This window comes from Pipistrellus kuhlii, unplaced genomic scaffold (assembly GCF_014108245.1).
Source record: "Pipistrellus kuhlii isolate mPipKuh1 unplaced genomic scaffold, mPipKuh1.p scaffold_m20_p_11, whole genome shotgun sequence".
Lineage (NCBI taxonomy): Eukaryota > Metazoa > Chordata > Mammalia > Chiroptera > Vespertilionidae > Pipistrellus > Pipistrellus kuhlii.
Genome location: NW_023425416.1, coordinates 22,746,158 through 22,768,487, shown reverse-complemented (window position 1 = coordinate 22,768,487; position 22,330 = coordinate 22,746,158). Strand labels below are relative to the sequence as shown.

The window sequence follows — 22,330 nt, the reverse complement described above, 5'->3', positions numbered from 1 at the left end:
GATCACATTGGGCTCACCCAAATAACCTCCCCATCTCAAGATCTTTAATCACATCTGCAAATTCCCCTTTGCCACCGAAGATTACAGTCACAAATTCTGGGGATCAGAAGATGGACATCTTTGGAGGAGGGGAGGGGCCATTAGTCTATCCCTATTATTAATATTTTTATCTAGGACCTCATTTAATCCTCATTAAACCCCATGAAGTAAATACTGTTTCATTCTCATGTGGGGACCGAGGCAAAGAGAAGTTAAGCAACTTTCCTAAGGTCACAGAGCCTACATTGTACGTGGTGAAGGAGTGTTTCCAACGAGGACGTTGGTCTTAGAAGCTGAAATATGTGAAGTGGCACAAAGTAAGCATGATATCAAATGCTACTACTACTACTACTACTACTACTACTACTACTACTATTATTGTTATTCCTACTAAAATTAATATAATCCTATATCGTATGACTCTTGTGAGAATGAAATCAACGTGCGAAAATTGCCAGACAGTGCCAGGCATTCAGCAGATCCTCAAATGGTATTTAGATCTTTCCAGTCTTTATTCGCCTTTCTTTTCCTTTCAGCTCCTTTCTCCTCCTTTAAAACAGCGCCTTCGCCACCCCTAATTGACCCACTCAAGATGGCGCCGTTCGCGCCCAGGTCATGAGACCTTCTCAATATGGCGCCTAGTTAGTCCTTTCCCACCTTCCACACTCAAGATGGCGTCCGTGGTTAGCTCTCCCCCCCCCCCCCCCCCCCCGGGCATTCTGACCTTCTGAAAATGGTGACAGGCGCGTTTGCGTCACATCACGACCTTCCTGACTTTACGCCAGCGTCGTAAACCGCGTCGCTCTAATCATAGGCACTTCCGGTTGCGCGGAGGCGGCCTGAGATAGACCCCTGCGGGGGCCTGTGAAGGCTTCAGTTTGTGCTGGGACCCCCCGGCTTCATCATGGACCGAAGGAAAAAGCCCTTGGAGGTCACGGCCTCCTCGGTGAGTGCGGGTAGAGATGATGCCACGGGTTCCGAGTTCTTTTTCGCCCCCAGGAATCCTGGCCTAGTTTGTTTCTTTATCTCGGGGACCTAGACCCGGCCTCGCCTCAGACAGAAATCGGACTTGGCTTTTCTCGGACGGGAAACCTGACCAACTTTCTTACCTACCGGAGCCCGAACGTGGTTTCCCCCCTCGGAGGTGCCCTCGGACCGGGCTTCCCCCTCAGACACGCCCCTGAGCCTGGTGCCTCTCCTCTGGCAGGAACCTCCCTGCCTCCCGCCGAGACACCCAGTCCAGGCCGCCTGGCCGGCCCGCCTTCCTGCCGGTCGGGAAGGAGCCCGGGCCTGAGCTTGCTGAGAGTACGCCTCCCCCGTCCTGGTTCTCCCCCCCAGAGACCAGGGAGGTCCCCCAAACGTCAGTGTGGCCTTTCCGCTGACGGGAGCTAAATCGTTGTTAATGCAGCGCAGGAAATGCGATGCCTGGGTGCTGTCATATCTCACAGGGTTTTTGTTTAATATATTTAATTTAGAGAAGAAGGGGGAGAGAGAGAGAGAGAGAAACATCAGTGATTAGAGAGCGTAACTGATCGGTTGCGTTCTGCATGCAACACACTGGGTATCGACTGCAACCCAGGCATGTGTCCTGACCGGGAATCGAACTGGCAACTCCTGTTTCATAGGTCCAAGCTCAACCACTGAGGCACGCTGCTGAGCAAGAGGCCTTTTTTTTTTTTTTTTTTTTTTTTTAAGTTAGCTCTTCTAGGAAGAAAGCCTGCTCTGTGTACTTATTTTAGTGCCAGTGCTTTACATGCACGGTCTCATCGGGCTTCTCCCAAAGTAGGTGCTGGTAAGATCCCCATTTTATACATGAGGAAGTACAAAGATGCAGTGGCATTCCCAGCTTATATACAGAATTTTTGGTGATAGAGCTGGCTCACTCAGTTTGCTTGCCTTTTTCATTATATCAGAACACATTGCCTAACCTTTGGTTTAATCTTGGATTTACTGCAGAGCTATTCGTATGCAAGGGAAGTATAAGGAAAAATCTACATGTCCCAATATTTGAACCCCATTTTCTCATCTCACACTGAAAATTGGAATTAGTTATTATGTTTGAGGATTAAGAATAAACATATATGTATAAATGTTAAAGTTATCCTAACAGCTTAAAATTAGCAATGATAATAATAGGAATGCCAGCTGGGAATTGACAATTTTCTGAGTACCCGTATTTTCCGGCGTATAAGACGACTTTTGAAACGAAAAAAAGTCAACCGAAAATCGGGGGCAAAAGACCAAAATTGCACAAAAATTACCTGCAGATCTTGACGGCAAAGTAAGTCTTTTCTTTGAAGTGGGGAGTAGTCTTATATAGGCCTAAACCTATGTTTTAACTGTAAAATTAAGGGATCGTCTTATACGCCGGAAAAATACGGCTTCCTTTTAAAATTCAAAAGTTGTAGAATAGGAAAATGTGTGGCTAGGTAATTGATGTGGTTAAGAGCTTAGAAGAAAAGGTGAAAGGCTTTTAATTTTTTTAAATTTAGAATATTAGGTCTTGGGAAGGACTGCCCTTTGCATTATTCCTGCTAAGGCTACTTTTAAATCGATTTCTTACATTTGGACTTAATCATTTTGGTTTTCCTTAAAATTCAGTCCATGATGCTGGACTTTATAAGTTGATTTACAAACGCCCACGTGTATAAGCAACTGTACCAGATCAGTAAAAAGGAAACTGCCATTGTGTCCTTTTGTGCAGAGTAGACAGTGGTGACTGATACAGCTGAGGGATAGACCTGGGTATTCCTTTAGTTGTGCTGTTTCCTTTGGCCTGGCCTTCCCTGGCCTTCCCTGGCCTTCCCTGGCCTTCCCTGGCCTTCCCTGCTCTTGAACCCTGTGATTGAGTTGAACTTAGAGTTCCTGGAAGATACTGAAACAGACTTGGAAGCATTTTTAGCATTCACTCACTCTATGTTTGGCTGTTGAAATCTGCCTGTCTTTTAAAGTTCAGCTCCAGGCTGCTTCTGATCACTCTGGACATTTTACCTGAACTTTTATGCTACTTTCTACCACTCTTAAAGCATTAATTACTTCCTACTGGTATTATAGGTTTCTTATTAGATGGTAGGCTTCATATTAGGCCCGAGTATGTCTAATTAATGTTTGTATCCCACTCTTCAGTGTTAAGTGCCAGGCACATACTAGGGACTTAGATAGTTACTAAACAGAGAACTTTCCCTATAGCAATAATAAATTGTTGTGATGATTACATGAGATTATATCATATATAAAAGGCAAGTACAGTGCCAATCAGAAAGGTGTTTAATGTTAGTTGAATTTTACTCTAGAAGATGCTGACTTTATTTACTTTGATTTATCAATGTCCCTTTGTCCAGAAAAAAGCCTTTGACTGTTGAAAGTTAGAGTAAAAATACATTTCCAACAGAGCTAAGATGAAATATGACTTAGTTTGATTTTGGATTGGATTCTACTTGTAAACTTTTAATTTTGTATCCATTTTTGTCCACTTATAAGGACTTGGAATCTTGCTTTGAGAATTATAATAACTTAGAAATCCAGTCAGTCATAGAATTAAATAAATGTTTTTGTTTGTTTATTGGTTTTATTTTAGTTGGTAGACCTTAAGGCTGAACTCTTTCGAAAACAAGAAGAATTCAAACAAGAAAAACTCCTAAAAGATTCTGGAGTTTTGGGAAAACCAAAAACAACTAATAAGGTAAGATAAGATCTAATTATTTCCATTGATCTGAAATAATGCCAGGAGAGAGGTTGGGAGTTTTTTTTTGTTTGTTTTTTTCTAAGTGTTTGTGGTTTCTGCTACATACAAACATTAAGGAAAAATTCCTGTCTTGCATTTGAACATCTGCATGAGATGTCTTAAATATAATATTAAAATAGAAATTAGTGAGGTTATTCAAAAGCACTTTTTAAAAACATATATATGTATATTTATTTCAGAGAGGAATGGAGAGGGGGAGAGAGATAGAAACATCAATGATGAGAGAGAATCATTGATTGGCTGCCTCCTGCACAACCCCTACCAGGAATCGAGCCCGCATCCTGGGCATGTGCCCTTGACCAGAATCAAACCCAGGACCCTTTAGTAGAAGACTGATGCTCTATCCACTGAGCAAAACCAGCTAGGGGAAAGCACCTATTAATGCTCTTATTCTTTGTTTGAAAAAAGTTCATGTTCTTAATAAGTGGTTTGTTACATTCTTGTGGAAGATTATCTGGGTATATATGTGTTATAAATCCAGAGAGACAAACAGATAATATAGAAATATAGCAAAAAATATCAGGGTCTTTAAGAGTTGTTTTCCAATTTTATAGGTAATGGTGTCTATTATTTATATTACTAATTATTTGTAATATATTTTCATTATAGTCTTGAGTCATTCAGGAGATAAAAGATAAAGAAGTAACCCTATGCAGTGTATAAAGAAATTTTATATAATTCAGGGCTTTTCTTTTTAACTCCAGCTTTGCCATGTACACTCCATTTGCAGGACATAAGCTGGCTGTCAGAAGATCTAATTATTTCCATTGATTCATAAGATCTGATGGTCCTTTTTTTTTTTCTTTCTGATGTACAAGTAGAGATGTTTTGCAGCCATTTGGTAGTTCTGTTTTGTCTTTTAAATCCTCCAGAAACCAAGTATCTGGAACAAACAGAATGCAGGAGTTTCAAATCGCGCTGAGAAGGATGCGGAACAGAAGATTGAGGAACAGAAGACTTTAGACAAAGCAAGGTATAAAGCTGAACCCTGGTCAGTGTAGTTATCACTGAAGCTGCCCAAGCCAAGAAATGAAAATTCAACTTTTATTCTTTTTTTATTTGCAATTTAAATTTTTATAATCCTTCTAGCCAAATACTCTGTAACTATAAAATAGACTCTAAAAACAATGTGATTTGCAGATGTATTTACAATCTTAGAAGAAGATAAGACATTGCCTTATGTTCCACTTTGAGCCTCTTTTAGGCACTAAGATCATGGATCTTAAGAAGTGCATGGGAGTGTGGTTCTGGGCTAGGGGCATATGATGTTAGCATTTAGAAACTAAATTTTTCCTAAAACTTTTTTTTAGTCCTCACCTGAAGATATTTTTTCCATTGCTTTTCAAAGAGAATTGGAGGGAGGGAGGGAGGGAAAGAGGGAAAAAGAGAATGAGAAACTGATATGAGAGAAACACTTGGATTGGTTGCCTCCTGCACATGCCCTGACTGTGGGCAGGGAGTGAAACTGCAACTAGGTATGTGCTCTTGACCAGGATTCAAACCTGACACCCTTTCGTCCTAGGGTGAATGCTGTAACCAATGACTGCCAGGGCTCCCCCAACTTTTTAATATGAAAAACTTCAAATCAACAGACTAATTGAAAGAAAAGTACAAAGAACATTCTAATACTCTTCACCTAAGTTAACAAATAAACATCTTTCTACATTCTCTTTCTATCTCGTTTGTATAGAGAAACTTTGTTACATCATACGTTACATATTTTGACATATATCTTCTAACAAGGACATTCTTCTATATAACCACACTGATAAAATAGTATTATCTATTATATATTATCTATTAACTAGAGGCCCAGTGCATGAAATTGGTGCATGGGTAGGGTCCCTAGGCCTGACAGGCAATCAGGGCTGATTGGGGCCTTCTGACTGCTGGCCAGGGCCTGCCTTCCCTGGCTGCCAGCTTTGAAACTGAGGTGGAGCAGTGTTTTCAGGGACGGCAGTTAATAAGACATTTTTAATACTTGTTCTGTTTTCTCCAAGGGAAAAATTGGAAGAAAAAGCTAAATTATATGAAAAAATGACCAAAGGAGACTTTATAGGTAAAAAATTATACTTCTATATTAAGAAAAAGTTCAAGTCTTTTCTCTTTTGATTCAAACTTTACTTAATTAATATGGGATTCAGATCCAAAAGAGTATGCTTATAGGGATTTGGTTCTGTCCAAACTGCAAGCCCACCTCCCAATAGGCATATTGGGCTTACGTATTTGGGCAAATTAAATTTTGGAGCTTCTGTTATTCTTTCCTGTCCAGTGGTATAATACCGGTACCTGGTATCTGTTCCATCTCGGACAAAAAGACTCAGATGACTGTATCTGAAATCCCACACAGGGAAACTTCACGTCAACGTTATTTGTGAATACATCAGACATCCTGGGTTAAATTAAGTCATGGATTGCTATTTAACTTTTCATTATATGTTTTAGCTCAAGTAGATCTTAAGTCCTGAGGAAGATAGCATCTCACACATTTCTGTAGATCCTGGCAACATGTCTTGTCTGAAAATGCTGTTCATTGGGTTGAAAAGAATTTAGATGATTTTTTACCTATGTCATGACCCTTAAAACACTTACCATACCATAACAATATAATTAGGATTAAATGATACAGATCACCTGATTAGAGGTCTATTGTTTTGGTCTGACAACATGAAAAATGCACTTCTCCTGTAATATGTAATTAGCCGTATGAGTCTCTTGAAATCAGATGGTTTTGTTATCTTAAAATGACATTCTGAGGCAGTATTGATTACTCAGTGTATTGACAATGCAGCAGAAACTTCAGGCATTTTAAAGACTTTTTTTCAAGTATGTTTCCAGTGGCCTATTAATAACTTCCCTGGCAGGTCCTGAGGTGGCTTTGTCTTTTTAAGTGTTCCAGGGGGTGGAGTCATCAACTAGTGAATCTTCAGGGACGGGAAGACACCCATCAATGACTGTGACTGCTTCATATCAATTCTATGTGTCGTTTTCTTCTTTGATGTCAAGAATCTGATAATTGATTTTTATGTCCTAGATGAAGAAGTGGAGGATATGTACCTTGTGGATTTCACACAGAAGATGATAGACAAGCACAAAGAAATGGAATCATTTGGTGCCAATCGAGATTCTAGAAAGGCAGGAGAAAGAGATGAGGATGAAGAAAATCTTTCTGAAACAGATATACCTCCTCCCCAGGATCCCAGTGAAGAATGGTTGGTGATATTACGTGATTTTATTTGGTTGTTAACAAACCATTTCTCTTTATCCTTTAGTTTTTGGGTTTTTTTTCTTTTGAGATTCCACTTTAAGTAAGATTGGATTTACAGATGTAGAAACAGTAGCTCCAATGAAGAAATAATTACAAATAAAAACTAAGCTCTTGCTCTGTGCCAAGCACTGTGCCAGGTGCAGGAGGCATTGATGTGAAAGAGTTGCTTAGTCAGAAGCATGTCCCTTTGCTCCCCATGTCCTCATTCAGACTTCATGGAGAGTCATGTGTCCAGGCAGTGGTGATCTCTGTTTCTAGTAAGCCTTACTCTGGCTGTGACGTTTTCTGGCAATTTAATGAAGGCACTGTGGACCTGGACCTGGACAGCACTGGCTCTGCCTTTCCCTGGCAATGGGACCTCACCAACCTGAGGTTCACTTTCCTTGCCTCTAACACAGTGATGTCAGTGCCTGCTTCCCCCGATTGTTTGCCTTAAACTTTCTTCACAAAGTAAGAGTATTTTAGAATACCCAAGAAACTGCTGTCTGGAGTATATCTTTCTTACTGAAATTATTCTGAATTTTACCTACATGTAGGACAATAATGGGGAAGCCAGTCTAGATGTTTCCCTACAAAGAGACCAATGTGTCAATAAATTCAGAATGCAAATTCCATTATTATATCCTCCACTTAAAATGCTGTTTAGAAACTTGTTCGTAAGTGCTGAAAACCATGTAGAGATGCACTGACCCTATTAAAATGTCCTGTTAGTAACCAACTCTGCCTGCCCACCCTGTGCCTGTGCAGAGGCCACCTACTTTTTTCTCTTCAAGGCTCAAGTATCTCCTCATCATGGCGTCTTTGTCAGGAACTGCTTAGGATTGTTTGCAGCATATGGTGACTTGTCAGCTTTGGGACCAGTGGACAGGGGTCATTTATGAGTTGAAGAGAGCAGTCTCTCTTGTGGAGCACAGGCTGCACCTCTTCATACTTGTGAGGGTGTCCACATCAGTCCAGATAAAACGTGTGTATTGGGATGAACAGGTGTCTTCTTACCTACCTTCTAAAAATGTATATTTGGGGAAGATTATCTGGCTGCGTGCTTGCTGTAAGTAACCAAGAGAGAAGCATATGCAATGCAGTCTCTTCTATCAGTGCTGCTTCATTCTTACTGATTCTTCCCTTGAACTCTGGCAGCATTTAGATCTTTCCTGCTCCTTTGGGTCTTACCTTTTCTTTATTATTGACACACCAGAGGCCTGGTACAAGAAATTTGTGCACTGGGGATGGGGTGGGGAGGTTGTCTCTTCAGCCCAGCCTACACCCTCTCCAATCTGGGACCCCTCAGGGGATGTCCGACAGGCCCAATCCCCCAACCATTCCCCCTCAGTCTGATCAATGCCTAACTGCTCCTTTGCTGGCCCAGTTGCCCCTAACTGCCCTGCCCTGCAGGCCTGGTCCCACCCACTTGCTCTCCCTCCCCTGCAGGCGTGCTCACTTCCAACTGTCCTCCCCTGCCAGCCCAGTCACCCCTAACTGCTCTCACCTGCTGACCTGATCATCCACAACTGCCCTCCCCTGCTGGCCATCTTGTGCAAGGGTGTGATGGTCAATTTGCTTATTACTTCTTTATTATATGGTAACTGGCCTCATTAACAGAAAAATAATTGAGGCAAACTTTGATACTTCCAACATCCTGCCTGCTGTTATTAGTGAAGCATTTCATGGGCATGTGCTTTAGCTTCCCCCAATGTTCTTTGAAGATACATGACTGAGGTCTCGTGTTACTCTGGTGCCTCAAGTAATTGTTTCCCCGAGAGCTTGCTCAGTGTCTGATTACATAGAGCAGTTGCTATTGTCTTGCATATCCCATCTATTCTATTTTGATGGGCTCTGCATGTTTCGGAGGCCTTCTCCAGAAACAGAATAGCCTATGATTGCTTTTCATAGCTGAAATCCCATCTCCTTTGAAAGGTTTAGTGCCTTTTTCTTTTCTTATTAATGCCTGTAAGATTATAGCAATTTGTCAGTGATTTGAAGAGTTTGGAGGGCAGTTGAAGGTGTCACTGCCAACATATGGAAAAAGAAGACACACTGAAAGCAGTTCTGACACTTTTTTTGTTATTGAATTAGGCTCTAAAATTGTAATTGCTTGTAAAATCCTTTCAGTAGTTAAATTCCAGGTGGTGGAAAATGTTTCTGCAAAAATAGTGTAATTACTTGGACATCTGGCTAGATGGTATTCTTCCTCCATTCATTTTTTAAAAAAGGAAAAGAAGAAAAAAAAGAAAGAAACTGCTTTTAGCAATTGGAGGTTTTATTTCTTGTGCTAATCAGCTTTAGGACTGTAGTAATGGATTCCCAATTTCGTGTACCAGATTTTAAATCATGGACTGACAATTGGAATCGCATGTGTGAAAAGAAATTGCTGACAAAAGCCTGGTCACATACATGGGAATCTGACATTGAGTTGGTCCACCAACAGTACTGGCCCCTTTCTGTGTTTTTGTCTGTGGCAAATTCCCTGCCCATAATTATAAAAAATAAAATCTGTTGCATCATAATGCAAATGAAATGTTTTTCATGAAAATCTGTCCATATTACCTGTTGTGAAAAGTCTTAAGTGTTTCATTTGCCTTGCTCTCTGCCTGACTTCTCTAACTGCTATCTAGTTTGGACAAGATTAGGAAAGAGGAACGAGTGATAAAAGATAACAGATTGGCCTACTGATGAGATGCTTTTTGGTTTCCTCCTACTTAAAAAAGAGTTCCAAAATACTGTGACTTATATTAAGAAATAATTTCTAATTCATTGGGAAGAATCATAACAATTAGAAGGGAAAAAAAGGACAAGGTAAAGTGTCAGATTTGGGAAGACTGAGAATATTAAATTAGAGTCTGGTTCAAAGCAAAGTTATGATGCTGATGAAGTATTTGGAATTTCCTTAAGTAAGTTCTGACATGTGGCAGCAAGGATTTGTATGGGTATTTATCTTTAAAATCAGAGACTACATGATCACTCATTTTCTAAAACTAAGATTTAATAAAGGGCACAATGTGTTTATTGTGTGTCAACTTTTAACTAAAAAGCATGTTATCAGTGATAATTTCTCAGATTGGTTGTAAGCCCTATGCTAATTTTTTACTATGTACCAACTTTTAACTTAGGGAACTATATGTCCTGTACAAAGCATTCACATCGTTTCACTTTTATTGCAGGGTGGACTATGTGGATTCCTTAGGGCGATCCCGGCGCTGCATGAAAAAGGATTTGCCACATCTGCTGGAGATGGATAAAAATCTTCAGGGGAGGCTGTAAGTGTGTTATATGCAAAGTTTTGCCCAGGTCTGAAATGCAGACACAGGGCTAAGTTAGTGGGCAAGGCTGTCTTTAGTCAATTATCTTTAGTGCTTCAGTAAGGAGATCTTTTTTTAATGTATAAGAATATTTGCCGAAGCACTTAGTCATGGTTAGTGTACACATACACACATAATTCACTCTCAAGGAACAGCCTGAATGGATGCTCCATATCATGTAGCTACTAAAAGGGATGAGTTAGAGTTATATCTGTTTGCAGGCATACTCCAGAGCTATTGTGGGTTTAGTTCCATGCCACCATGATAAAATGAGTATCACAATAAAGCAAGTCACACAAAGTTTTTGATTTCCCATTGCATATCAAAGTTATGTTTAAGCTATACTAAAGTCTAATTTGTGTGCAATAGCATTATGTCTAAAAAAATCAGTGTATGGAGATCAGATATACTCAAAAGAAAGAAAAATTATGTATATGCAACTTTTTCATAAAGTTAATGGCAACCACACACAAAAAGCCTCAAACTGAGACACACAGCTTTAAAAAAGAGGAAAAGGAGGGAAGAAGTATGGAAAAAATGACACCAATAGACTTGTTTGGTGCTTGGTTGCCAAAACTTTGAATTTGTAAAAAAACGCAGTATCTGCAAGTGCAATAAAGTGAAGTATGCCTGTACATGGAAGGATGTGTAATTACAGAGTAACAAATATAGAGTAAGGTAAACCAAATCAACCAACAAAGCTTTGTGGAGAAAGGTGTTTAAAATATACACTTGGTTATTCCAAAGCAAGTGGGGGGCGGGGAGACAGTTAGCTTATTAACTTTTTCTTTTTTTTTTAAATTCAATCCTCACCCCATATTTCCCCCTCCTTTTTTTTTCCTTTAGGGAGAGAGACTTAGAGGGGAATGAGGAGATGGCAGGGGGTGAGGGTTGGGGGGACATTGATGTGAAAGGGACACATTGGTTGGTTGCCTCCCACACATGTGCCCCAAGTGGGGACTGGGGATTGAGCCTGCAACTGAGGTATGCACCCTTGACTAGCGTCCGAACCTGTGACCTGAACCCATGACCCTTTGGTCTATGGGCGGATGCTCTTACCATTGATCAACTGGCTAGGGCATTAATTTGTTCTTTATACATCTTTGGATTTTGAAGTAGAGTCTTACAGCTAGATTTTCTTTTTCTGTGAGGCCTAAGACACGTAAGAGATAACTTGCTAAAACATTCTCAGGAATAAAATTCTTCTTACTAAGAGCAGGTTTTATGTGCAAAGTATTGGGAGAAGTTCCACCTTGTCCAAGTCCTCCAGGTTCCGGTGGGCTTGGGCTAGGCACAAAGAAGGAAGGGCAGAACCCTAAGCCATCTCAGAACACGAGGCACAGACCAGGCCACCGTGTGGAGGAGCTTCCTCATCCCTGCACGGGAGACCTTCCAGAGGAGGCCTTCACTTCCTCCTCGCCTGGGCTGCATCCCTCTATTCAGCCCAGGATCCGGGTGGGAAGGAAAGTGGTTTGTCTTGAGTGCAGGCAAGATTCCATTATGCTAATGTAACAAATCTGCTGCTTGATTTTTAAAAGGTGAAAATATTTTCTCTATTGCCCAATGATCTGGTGGGTCAGAAACCTCTGTGAGGAACTGTCTTTTTTATCAATTAGAGGTACTGATTCATGATTCAGTTTAATGAAGCATTGCTATCTCACAGTTCTCATCTAAAGATAGTTTTTTGCTCTTTTCTCCTACTAGTTTTGTTAGTCCCGCTAATGAAAAAACCTTACTATCTGAAGACATGAGAAAAGAACTTCAGCGCCAGCAATGGGAGGAAGAAGAACGGGAGGCCCTGAAAAGGCCAATGGGGCCTATACATTATGAAGACATTCGTGAAAATGGTATAATCTCTTGCAGCTTTTAAATCATGCTTTTATCTTGAACTAATGACAAACATAAAGGGAAGTATTCATTCATAAAGCAGCAGTTCCTATGTAGAAATAAAAGATTCTGCTTCGGAAATTGATACTATCCCCTTTGTTTACTTTATAGCCTAAAAAATACTCATATTGGAAATATCTTAGCAGAGAGTCTATTAATCTAAGGGTTTGTTCCTCAAGAGAAGTGGAGACAGTCTAATGAATTTTTGTCATGTTTATCACTTGGCAAACAGGATGAGAACTATTTCTAACTTGCTTTTTTGTTTATCTGCTTTTTCTTTTTAAAAACTTGTGTCAAATATCACTGTATTTCTTTTTGCCAAATTTCTTGTAGGATATAATTTACTGATCAGGAAATCTATAATCTCTCGTGTAATTTTGACTTATTTCAGAGGCCCGGCAACTTGGTGTTGGATATTTTGCCTTTGCCCGAGATAAAGAGCTAAGAAACAAGCAAATGAAAACTTTAGAGATGCTGCGTGAACAGGTATAAATTAAATTGAGAGTTGATGTAAAGAAAGATTTAAGCAGTTGATTTCTTACTGGACAATACTGAGAGAGAAAAAATCTAGTAAATTAATTAGGGATTTAAATTGATATTTAGAATATAATCTTGGTGTTTCAAGGTTTAAGATTATGGCTGCCCAGAAGTAACTTGTGTAATTTTAAATTTGGTTTTTAATATATTTTTGGGGTGGTCTGGGTAAGAAAATAGAAAGTTGCTTGAGGGATTAAGGAGTAGAACAGAATTGGTTGGTTTTCTTGAATCGTAAACCTTTTAGAATGCTCTGTGAATGCTTTCTAAACTTCAAAAACATCAGAGTCCTGTGTAAGAGAATACTTTACGAGTCTTCATTTTGATGATCTCAAGGATAGCTTCTTAGAGGTGGCATGAAAATCATTTAGTCTATTTTTAGAATAAAATTATTTCATCCTTTAAAAAGAAGTATTATGAATTTGGCTTAAAGCAAATAATTTTATAATTTTCTGTTCTCTTCAGACAACAGACCAAAGAACAAAACGAGAAAATATAAAAGAAAAGCGAAAGGCTATGTTAGAAGCAAGACTTGCTAAGCTTCGACAAAAAAAGATGAAAATATCGAAAGATGATGGAGCAGAGGAAGAAAGTAAAGGTATGTCATGGCTCATGTCAGTAAACTTCAAAAGGAAAAATTTTAGTTCCATTGATGTCTCAGTAATAAGGCTGAGAAATTAGCCATTAAGAAAGCACTTCTAAGGTACTGACAGGAGCAATTTTTATAACCAGTGTGATGCGAATGACACTCTAGGGAGTAATTTAGGTTATAAATAAGGACATTAACAGTACATTGAATCACTTCATAGAACAGAACAGTTTAGTAACTCACACTTAGTTTAGTTGTGTACATGTTTAACTTAATTTGTTTTGCTGTGGCTACAATTTTTGTTGATTATATAGTAACTTATTTTAAATAATAAATACACAAAGTCAAAGAATTAAATAATACACAAATATGACTATGGTCAGCTTATGAAAAGATTGTTAAAACACTTGGAAACACTGTTAACTAGTGTTTTCAAACCAGTTCACTCTATGAATTATGTTGGTCTGAGCCAAATTGTCATGACAAAGAGACCCACATAGACTGCCTCAAACTAGAGGAAATCCTGCTTCTCCTTTTAGCATTTCAGAGGTAGTGGGTGTCCCAGTGGATAGGTCTGCCTCAGGTGGCCATCCAGTCTTTACCTTCATTCTGTCTTGCCATTTCTGTCATTTCCTAAAGGGTTGCTCTAACCTGAACAGTTGAAACTTGCTCCCCAGAACCTGTTCATGATTCGGCCTTGGGGAAGGAGGAAAGAAGAAAGGGAACGAGCTTCCTTTTGGGGAATGTGAGTCAGAAGTCAGGCAGAGCCTATGTGTTTACATTCCAATGGCCAGAACACAGGGAGGCCAGTGCCATAAGGCAGGGAGGCTGGGGATCAGCCTCTCTGGCGAGGTGCCTTGTATCCAGCTGAACCAGGGCATTCTGGTCCCAAAAGGAGAGGGGAGTGTGGATGCTAGAGGTATATAGAAGCCTCCAGCCTTTACAGTAGCTTGTGCTAAGCTATGGACTGCTTTCTAATTCTGAACAGAAATTCAATTTTTGGTTGTTTCTTTTTTTAATTTTTTTATTCAATTTGGTTTTGAAAGGAAACCAGAAACATTTGTAATTGGAAAATCATCCATTTGGTTTCATATAACTGTTGTCTCCCCTGTAACATGTTAAGTTCTGTATGTTATTTTTGCTCTACTCCTGAACATCTATCATTGCCACAAGTTGTGAAGTGTCACCAAAGTGTTTTAAAAACTCCATTTTCATTTAAAATGTGGCCAAAATTGAATAGCCTACAGCCCATCGCTAGGCTCCAGCTCTTCATCGCCCCAAGCCACCTTGCTTTGTTTGAGATTTACCTTAGTTGAGTAACAGAGATTTCTGGTCTTTTGATTGTTGGTCTGGGGATATAGATACTTTGAAATCCATCCAGCTTGGGTTTAAATCCTGATTCTTGTCACTTCTAACTTATGTAGTATTTCGGAGCTTAATTTTTCTCATCTACAAAATGGGGATAAAATGGGAATACCAATACTGGCTTTATTAGGGTTGTTACAGAATTAAGTGAACTGTCATATACAAAGTACTTAGCCCACTGCCTGGGACATGGTAGGTGCTTAGTAAATACTGGTTATTACTTCTACTCCCAGGATTAGTATATTCTATTTTTTGAAAATTAAGTAGCTTTAAGCTTTATTATAATAAAGTCTTATTTCCTTGCAAAAAACAGATGGAAATGTTATTGGGCCTTTGCCACCAGAACCAGAGGCCATGCCAACTCCACCTATAGCTGCCCAGCGTAGCAAAGTGGAAGTCATCGTTCAAGAGAGGAAGGACACCAGGCCCGGAGTGCCACACGTCCGGGAGTGGGACAGAGGAAAAGGTAAGAGGTGGCTCCAAGGTGTAAAAACCTCTCCAGTAATGGGCCCTGCACAGGAAAGTTTTCTGGTTCTCCTGATCCAAATGTGAGTCTGATGAATCTTAGTGGTCCTGTGAGTCTTAAAGAATTCTTCAGATCCTTGAACTTGGTTCTTCTTGATACCCAGACAGAGCTGTTTATAAACAGGAGCTCCAGCCCTAACTGGTTTGGCTCAGTGGATAGAGCGTTGGCCTGTGGACTCAAGGGTCCCAGGTTCGATTCCGGTCAAGGGCATATACCTTGGTTGCGGGCACATACCCAATAGGGAGTGTGCAGGAGGCAGCTGATCGATGTTTCTCTCTCATTGAGGTTTCTAACTCTCCCTCTCCCTTTCTCTCTGTCAAAAATCAGTAAAATATATTTTAAAAAAAACAACCACCAAAAAACAAATAAAATAAACAGGAGCTCTAGAAAGGGTGATTATAAAAGATCAGGATACATAAGGCATCTTGTCGAAGGATGAGAGTTTTGTTTTTTTGAAGTGCTTGGAGGAAGTTTTCTGAAGTTAGTGCTGCCTCATTGCAGCTTTGGAATGTCATTTCTTAGGAACTGCTTTCAAAATTTATGAAGATTTGATATTTTAATATATTGTGTTTTTAGTACATTTCAGTTGGAAATAGAGATGAAAGACCAAATATGGACAAGTTCCTTCTTGTCTAAAACTCAGAGGACAACACTTGTGTTTGTTGTGAAGTACCTGCAACATAATGATTGAGTTTCTTAAACATAATCAAGCAAATGATTGAGTGTTTAGTTTTTCTGTATTTCTCTTAAATTTAATTTTAGTGCCTTTTTGGCAATGTTTCCAGAGTCTGCAGACTTCACATAGCCTTTCTTGAACCTTTGGCCTTTAGGAAGTAGTCACTCCCTTAGCTTGGTTCCTTGCTTTCCAGAGAATTTGAGGTGGCTTTTAAGAAATACATATAATAATTGAAAAGTAATAACAGTAAATTCATCTCATTCAATAATCAGTTCTAATAACATTTTTTCTTATTTTTACTAGAATTTTCCTTTGGGTACTGGTCGAAGAGGCAGTCAGATCTCCGGGCGGAAAGAGATCCTGAGTTTGCCCCACCGTCGGATTACTTTGTGGGTCAAAAGAGAACTGGTGCTTTCAGTAGCCAGACATGGAGCAGACCTGCACCTGCCCAGAGTGACGCAGGGCAGCACCCTGGCCAAAGCCATGACCCCAGCTGTTCACATACGTCACCTACTCCTGCTCCTAGCAGCCCACCACAAGCCCCCAAGGTCACTTTTGAAACTCTGGATGATATGATATCTTATTATAAACAAGTGACATGAACTTAATAAGCATCCTGACTTGCGTCCATGCTGTTGGTGGTGTCTTTTTCTCCCAGAGCAGAGAAACTAACTTGATTTTAGGAACTGAAATGTAACTTTGTTTTCCTGCCCTTTCCCTAGAAGATAGAGGTTGGATTTGTCAGCAAGGAAGAAGGTGAATGGTCCTTGGGAAATCTGTGGCCACGTGACCATTCATTTCTTTCTAATATATATGGCGAGATATTCATGTGGCTTAAGTGTGATGGAATAGAAATATTCTTCAATAGTTGGCACCAAGGAGTTTGTAATCCTGTCTTTCATACCTGCTCCCATGACTTACTCAGATTGAAGGGCTCCATTCCTTCTGCAGAGGTTAGCATGTAGATGTCTTTTTTTCAAAGATGGAGCTTTCAGATCAGTTGAAGGAGCATCTATCAGGAGAAACTATCGCCTGTCAGAGTGGCAAATGAAGAGACACTGTGTGAGTGACAGTGGTCTGGTTTCCAAGAGGACATGTCAGGGTCATCTTTTTAGCAGCAGACAGGCAGTTGGAGGTGGCCCACAAGACTCCTACAGCCATCTCAAGCCAGTGTAAGAATGTGCTACAACAGTTCCTCCAAGCACCCTCAGGAGCCCACCCTCCTCCGGGCTCTATTTTTGTTCCCACCGGTGTTGACATAAGTGCCCCCGTTCTCATTACAGATTGCAAATTGGAGCATTAAGAAGGTCAATGACTTGTAGAAGGTCATATGGCCTCTAAATGGCAAATCTAGGACTTGAACACAGTTTAAACTCAGGTTTGCTGCAGACTCATACTTTCTCCAATACCTTCTTCTTTCAGTCTTGTTGCTCCAGTATCAAACAATATTAGACAAAATTCCCAAACTCCTGAGAACCTCTAGACTCCATATTGGGCAGAGTTGCAGACTTATTAATGGTTATTCTGTCAGCCTAAATGGGGAAATACCTCTTGTCAAATACTAGAGACCTGGTGCACAAAGTTCATGCTTTGGGATGGGGGTGGTTTCCTCAGCCCAGCCTGCACCCTCTTGCAGTCTGGGAATCTCTCAGGGGATGTCCACCTGTCGGCTTAGGCCCATTCCCCCCAGGGTTCGGGCCTAAGCCAGCAGTCAGACATCCCTCTCTCAGTCAGAAGCCTTGCAGTCCGGGACCCCTTGCTCCTTATCGCCTGCCTGCAGCAGAGGCAGGAGAGGCTCCCGCCACCACTGCTACACTCGCCAGCTGTGAGCCCAACTGCCCCCTGGTGGTCAGTGCTCATCATAGTGACCAGTTCTGGTCGTTCCGCCATAAGGGTCGCTTAGGCTTTTACAATATTATATAGATACATTAAAACCAACTAACCTGGCTGCCTTTTTTATAGAAATTGACAAACTGATCCTAAAATTTATATGGAATTGCAAGGAACATAGGCTATCCAAAACAATCTTGAAAAAACAAAATTGGAGCATTCACACTTTCTAATTTTAAGACTTGCTACAAAGCTATAGAAATCAAAAGAATGTGGTACTGACATAAGGATAAACACATAGATTAATGGAATAGAATTGAGAGTTCAAAAATAAATCCATTTACTTATGATCAACTGATTTTTGACACTGGTGCCAAAACTGTCCAATGAGGAAAGAATAGCTTTTTCAACAGGATTCTGGGACAACTACCCACATGCAAAATAATGAATTTGGATCCGTGTCTCATGCCATATATAAGACCAACTCAAATTGGGTCAAAGACCTAAATATAAGAGAAAACTACAAAACCACTGGAACAGCTTGTAGAACAAAAGAGACAAAAAGAAAAACTGGAATATTAAAAAAAAAAAAAAAAAAAAAAAAAAAAAGCTTGGGGATTGAGCCCGCAACCCACATGTGCCCTGACGGAGTAATTGAACCGTGACCTCTTGGTTCATAGGTCAACACTCAACCACTGAGCCATGCTGGCCAGGTTCAAATAACCTTTTGTTTCTTAGAGCAACTTGGGTGGACATAGCAAACATTCCGTGGTCTCGCTCATGATCACTGTCAACTAATAACTAAGTGAGATTTTCTCTAGGATTTCAAGAACTTTTAACCTATTTTCAATGCCTTTTTATTTTTCCCATTACCATTTATCCCCTCTATGCCCTCTTTTTTTTTTTTTTTAATATATTTTATTGATTTTGTACAGGGAGGATGGGAGAGAGATAAAGAGTTAGAAACATCCATGAGAGAGAGTCATCGATTAGCTGCCTCTTGCACACCCCCTACTGGGGATATGCCCACAACCAAGGTACATGCCCTTGACCGGAATCGAACCCGGGACCTTTCAGTCCCCAAACCGATGCTCTATCCATTGAGCCAAACCAGTTTCGGCCTCTCTATGCCCTCTTTAACAGTAGATCATTTAGTGTTTTATGAACCCAGCTGTTACATAGTCTTCCATTGCAGACCCGGAGTTCAAATGTTAACAGAATTTGTTTTACAGTTTCTCATGGGCCTGTTTTATATGAGTGCATCCAGCAGATGGCATTAGAATTCTTAGACTTCAGATCCACACTTTGCCCTATAGAAATACCATGTAAGTCTTCTGTGTCATTTCCAATTTTCTAGGAGTCACATTTAAAAAATGAAATTAATATTGTTATATATTTTTACTTCAGCATTTAGTCAATGTACACAAATATTAATGAGACATTCTACATTTCTTTTCATACAAGTTTTCAGAATCCACTGTATATCTACTGTAAAAATTTTCATCAGGAATACTTGACCTATATTTAGATTTCATAAAATATACCATTGAAAGGGTAGATTCACATACCGTAAATTGTTCCAAACATGTTTAACCATGTTTAAAAATTTCCAATAACTGAGGCAAGTGTGAAGTTTTAAATTAAGTGAAAATTTCATTTCTTAGTCATTCTAACTACATTTCAGGTGCTCAAAAAGACGTGGTATAGTGCTACTATACTGCACACATAACTAAATGATCTATTTTTATATAATCTAGGGTCTGACCACACATGATCCTCCCATTAGTAACTAAAGGATTAACAAACAATTTCTTCCAGATGTACATGAAGGATTTAATATGTTTTTATGGCTGTGTTTATCTTGGGAGCAAGTAGTGGTAAAATCTCTTCTCAGAAAACATGACCACACCTTGTTCGTGTCTTTGTAGAGCTAAGTGAAATGTTTTGAATTATTTGTTTTCTCTTTAATCTTTTCTTTAGGCCTTTGTGTGTGTTGATACAGTTCGTTTGAATTGGCTAAATAAATCATTTTGTTTGCTTGCAAAATTCTCAAAGGAGAAACTTTAAATCCATATACATGAGATTCCTGCTATGTGTATCCATACATTTGCCCAAACCTTGTGTATAATTTATTTCTTCTTAAAGCCATAGTGCAGCCCATCGGGTGGTTTTCAGCTAACCTTGTGACATACATATGAGGCAATAGAACTTAGAATTTGGAACAGGGTAAGTACTGTTTTTTGCAGTTAATACAACATAGAGTAGCCACTCCATATAAGTTTAGTGGGTTTTTTTTCAGCCAGTAAATTGAATTGTTAGTTATACATCAGGAAGTTCTTGTAAAAAAAACAAAACAAAACAAAAAAATAAAAAAATAAACGGCTAAGATAAGGGATGATCATTGAAAAAAATTTATTGACCTGCTGAAAACTGAGCAAAAATGGAATTCCTCTGGCCTTCCCACCTACCTTCGCCAGCTATCTTGGTGAGGCATTTTGTTAGTATAGGTGTGTACATTTAGCTTAATGTTTGATGTATGTGTGTGAGGAATAGGGCAGGGGTTGGGGAAGGGAGAGAAGGATGTGATAGGTGTAGATCTAGAAAAACTGAAAAATCAAAGTAATCAAATGAAGTAAGCTGTTTTTTAATGAAAATCTGTCACCCAGGTCTGGAGTTGATCTTTTGTTTCTATATTTCTTAATCAGTCTTGGGCTGCATTTACTGTATATATTCACTAGAGGCCCGGTACATGAATTCATGCATGGATGAGGTCCCTTGGGGTGGCCTGTGTAGATTTGGCCTCAGCTCACGCCCCCAGCCTCAGCCCCACTTGGGCTTGGCACTGCCCCCTCACCTGCTCCACTGCTAGTCATTGTCTGCAGAGTGATCAGCGGCAATCGGGCCCCCCGCTTGCACCCACCTTACCCTACCTTGGCCTGCTCACCTGCTCCACCATCCTGTCAGAGTCCCACTCATCAGGGCCTGCAGCACCTCCACTGCCACCTTTAATACGTGGCTTCATAATAATCTCATGGCTTGAAATGGCTGCTGGAGCTACTGTCATTTCATCCATTCCAGAAGAATAAGAATAGCAGTAGGTAAAGAAAACACAAAAATTTGTACATGAATATTCATAGAAGCACTAATCATAGCTAAAAAGTAGAAACAACCAAAATATCCATCAAACAATGCCTAGATCTGTTGATTGTGGTTTACCATGTAATGGGATATTATTCTATAATACTAAAAATGAAGTACTGATACCTACTATAACATAAACTTCAAAAACATGATGCTCAGTGAAAGAAGCCAGTCACAAAAGGCCATATATTATGTGATTTCATCTATATGAAATGTCCAGAACAGGCAATTCTATAGAAACAGAAACTAGATTAGTGGTTGCCTGGGGATAAGGGGAATAGAATGTAACTGATAATGGGTTTCTTTATGGGGTGATGAAAATTTTCTAAAATTAGGTAGTGGTGTTGGTTGCACAACTTTGAATATACTAAAAACCATTGTATACTTTTTAAAAGACTGAATTGTATGGTATGTGAATTATATCACAATAAAGCTATTGTAAAAATCAGCTTTTATCTGTAAGACATATCTTCAAAATTAACCTCAAAGGAAAGGAACTGGTAGGGGGTAGAGAGAAGTTCCTCAAACCAGTTAACATTTCAAGGATTTTATTTGTCTTCTCTTCATCTGAGTCCTGGCTTTAAAAAAAAAAAAAGAAAAATCAGCCCCTGTATGGTCAGGGTCAGATCCTCTGGCTGGCTGCCCTGATGACAGATTCTGAGTGGTTTCTTTGTTCTGTAGACTTATCATTTAAAAAAATGAACCTATTTTTCTGAGTTTTCAGAGCTGAGGAATAGATGCCAGAGGTCAGCAAATAGACATAGGAAGCCACTTTTATCTGCAAGTTAGCCGGATGTCAGAAGGGTTTGCTCTATGGGATTCTTGTTCTTTGGAGACTTATTGCTGATAGATGGGCAGAGGCAACTCAAAGGGCATGAGGAAGTAGTGTTGCATTTAGAACGTATGTCCTAAGGGCTCTGGTTCCTCATCAGTAAAACCAGAGAGAGAACAGCCTTCTCACCCCAGGGTGGTTACACCAGATTATGGTGTGAACCTGCTCTATAAATGCTGATGGTGTGCACCAGTCATGGTCCTGGAATGGTGAACTTGGGGTAGCTCTTTCACTTGGTTTGAAAAGCGAAAGATTGGAGAATGGTGGTGGGAGAAGATATGGATATAGTGGAGAGTAATTGTCAGGCTGAGGTGGTAGAATTGATTTTTGGAGGGCTGTGGTAATAATTATCAGAAGACACCTGCCAGAGATCCTTCTGCTCTAAGGCCACCATTACTAGCAAGTATGCTCATTAGTCATTTAAGTCAGACAACAGAGGCGGCTCACTGACATTGTCAGCAAAGGTGATGGGGCAGGGGGCTTCTGCTCTCAGCTTCCCTTTGATCAACCTTATTTATTTATTTTTTAAATAATTCTTTATTGTTGAAAGTATTACATATACCCTCCCTCCTACCCTCCCCCCTCCATTGACCCTCTCCAGC

The 22,330-nt window shown here is 39.9% G+C and overlaps 2 protein-coding genes across 4 annotated transcripts in view; both read left to right on the top strand.

The window, feature by feature from the left end:
- Positions 1-864: 864 nt before the first annotated feature.
- On the top strand, positions 865-16,533 carry CCDC174 (coiled-coil domain containing 174). The gene is made up of 11 exons (XM_036431226.2): positions 865-985; positions 3,617-3,721; positions 4,657-4,757; positions 5,785-5,843; positions 6,819-6,996; positions 10,211-10,306; positions 12,053-12,195; positions 12,627-12,721; positions 13,235-13,367; positions 15,037-15,189; positions 16,229-16,533. Exons 1-11 carry the CDS (start codon positions 944-946, stop codon positions 16,525-16,527), a joined length of 1,404 nt encoding a protein of 467 aa, XP_036287119.1. The 5' UTR covers positions 865-943; the 3' UTR covers positions 16,528-16,533.
- A 399-nt stretch (positions 16,534-16,932) lies between these two features.
- Positions 16,933-22,330, top strand: part of CUNH3orf20 (chromosome unknown C3orf20 homolog) — a 48,704-nt gene continuing 43,306 nt past the window's right edge. For 2 of the 3 annotated variants that reach the window (XM_045579214.1, XM_045579215.1), the window contains exon 1: positions 18,882-19,080. The gene's annotated coding sequence lies outside the window, so the exon portion shown is untranslated. Of the gene's footprint in view, positions 17,096-18,881; positions 19,081-22,330 lie in introns of those variants that run through there. The other variant, XM_045579213.1, reaches the window with a different exon arrangement.